This window comes from Charadrius vociferus, unplaced genomic scaffold (assembly GCF_000708025.1).
Source record: "Charadrius vociferus isolate BGI_N301 unplaced genomic scaffold, ASM70802v2 scaffold332, whole genome shotgun sequence".
Lineage (NCBI taxonomy): Eukaryota > Metazoa > Chordata > Aves > Charadriiformes > Charadriidae > Charadrius > Charadrius vociferus.
This window is the reverse complement of record NW_009647418.1, coordinates 3,843,376-3,845,922: the sequence shown is the minus strand read 5'-3', so window position 1 is coordinate 3,845,922 and position 2,547 is coordinate 3,843,376. Positions and strand designations below refer to the sequence as shown.

Genomic DNA, 2,547 nt, shown 5'->3' with positions numbered 1-2,547 from the left:
CTCCCATCATCTCCCATCCCCTCTCCCCCTCCCATCCTCATCTCCCATCCCCTCTCCATCCCTCTCCCACCCTCATCTCCCATCTCCCTTCCCCTCTCCATCCCTCCCCCTTTCCCATCCTCATCTCCCATCCCCTCTCCATCCCTCTCCCATCCTCATCTCCCATCTCCCATCCCCTCTCCATCCTCTTCCATCCCTCCCCGTCCTTGGAGGACACACCAGTGTTTTGCACACACACACACATCACCTGGGAGAGACTGGGCTTTGGGCATCCCCCCCCCTCCCCACAGCCCCCCAGCTGCCTGCACCAGCATCTCCCCACCTGCCTGTGGGGGCCCGCAGTGGGGCAGGCGTTTCCCCCCCACACCTCCTGTAGCACCAGCCAAAAGCTGTGGGAGCTGCCTGCCTGGCCAGACCCCCCCACCACTGGGCTTTCGACCCCGTGCACTTGGGTCAAGCGGCACAGGGGATCCCACACCATGGTAGCCCTTGCCCAAATTGACCCTAAAGACCAACCTGAGCCACACACGCAAGCGGGGAACGCGCTGGCTCCGGCCAAGCTCTACGATGACTTTAGGAGAGCTCAGACCTTCAGGAGAGCAGGGGCAGTTAGCGCAGGGAACCAGGAAAGTGAGGGATTTCGAGCACAGTTCCCAAGCTGAGGCACCCGTAGCTTCATAAACTGAAAGAGGCACCACCTCGCACCTCCCGGCCAGAGGGCTCTGACCTCTTCCCCCCCGCGGCACGGATCGTGCAGAGGGTGAGGGACTCAGCCCACAACCCGGAGCGAGCTAGAGCCGGGCTGGGATGGAGCTCGGCTCACCAATGTGCATTCACGCTGAGTTCATCAGCTCCAGCAGCCCTGTTTTACCCTCTCCCGCTATTCCAGCGGGGAATCGTAACGCCCTCGGGCTTTCATGACTTTCCAGAAGATCTGCCCGTTGTTCCCGCATCATCTCTTGCCAGGTGAAGCGAGATGGACAGATCTTCTCCCAGCAGGAGGGGATGGCCATCAGAGCTGGCCTGACACCTCGGCACGAGTGGCCGAGGAGGGAAAGTTAATAAAAAAGTTTGGTAAAAGGAGATTGTGAGATGAAGCCGTGGGGGTGAGACGTGGCTCCGGGCTGCCTCCGCGAGCAGGAGGAGACCGATGGGCTTTGAGCACCGCTCAGCCACAAATGCGATGCCTGAGCCAGGGGAAGGAAAATTTCTCATTCCTATATTTATGTCACTATTTCTGCCTAAAAGATTTTTAACCAGTTGCAAGTAAACCTTTCACGAAAATCCTACTTTTGGGGGGATTTAAAAAGAAATCCCTGAAGAGACAGAAATCCTTGAAGGTTGGAGCATGTTCCTGCCTTCAGCAAGGAAAGTATTCCACCACTCAAGGTTGAATCTTGATTGGCATTCCCCTAGATGCTTGATGGACGTCGTCTTCTCTCCCAGGCTCAACTATGTATTTTTATTTAGTGAAAGAATGCCTCGCTTATGCAAAGCAGTCGGAGAGACAAGCACAGTACTTTCAAGCTGATATGTCTTGACACCTTCCTTGGAGATTCACAAAAAGCAGCGGCAGGGGCTGAAATTTGAAAATCAGATCTAAAACCCGCTTTCCAGAAAGGAAAAAAGCGACACCTGCAATTCTCTGTTCCGAATACCTGGCACTTTCCCTCCCCTTTTTTAGCCCGTCTTCTAAAAATAAAAGAGCCGGTTTGATTTCTGTTGAATTATAAATACATTTTGGCAGTCTGGCATCTCCTGCAGCAGATCAAAGCATGGGAGTTTTATTTATTTATTTATTTATTTATTTATTTATTTCCTAACAGGTTTATTTTTACATCCTCAAGCCCTCTAATTCTCAAGGATCTGCTACGTTTCCCTTCGTGATCCGACTCAGCGCGCAGCAAAACGCTCCGTCTGATCCCAGAGCCATCCTGTCCGGAGGCTCGGACGGAGCCCGGCCGCGGCATTGGCCCGCAGCACCGCGCTCCGGCAGCTCCCGCACGTTCAAGTTCAAGCTCAGAGACAAAACTCTCAGCGGTTATTAGAGCAGCGCAGCGTTTCCCTGCGCTCCGGGGCGCAGGAGCTCAGGCTGGATGCGCCCAGGGCATCGCTGCACCGAGCAAACCTCCATCCTGCGGTACCCACGGTCCTGGGTTTCTTACTGTCGGCAACCCCACCGATTTCGATGGGAATAACTGAGGAATAAAACCAAGTTCATGGCTACAGATAGCCCCAGGCATCAAATCAGCACCGGAGCGAGACCTGGGGGCTGTGGGGCTGGGCTCTGCTTCACCTCCAGCTGTCTCCCATCCTCAGCGGCAGCCAGAGCTGGGGATGGAACTGGGGATGGAGTGGGGATGGTGTCAGGGATGGAGTGGGGATGGAGTGGGGATGGAGTGGGGATGGTGTCAGGGATGGAGTGGGGATGGAGTCAGGGATGGAGTGGGGATGGAGCCGGGGGTAGAGGCAGGGAGGGAAGGGGATGGAGTGAGGATGGAGCCGGGGATAGAGTCAGGGATGGAACTGGGGATGGAGTGGGGATGG

The 2,547-nt window shown here is 55.6% G+C and overlaps 1 protein-coding gene across 1 annotated transcript in view; it reads right to left on the bottom strand.

The window, feature by feature from the left end:
* RPH3A (rabphilin 3A) overlaps positions 1 to 2,547 on the bottom strand; it is a 42,823-nt gene that overhangs the window by 37,026 nt on the left and 3,250 nt on the right. The window contains exon 3 of the mRNA XM_009880368.1: positions 517 to 589. Coding sequence (XP_009878670.1) covers positions 517 to 589 — 73 coding nt within the window. The remainder of the gene's footprint in view (positions 1 to 516; positions 590 to 2,547) is intronic.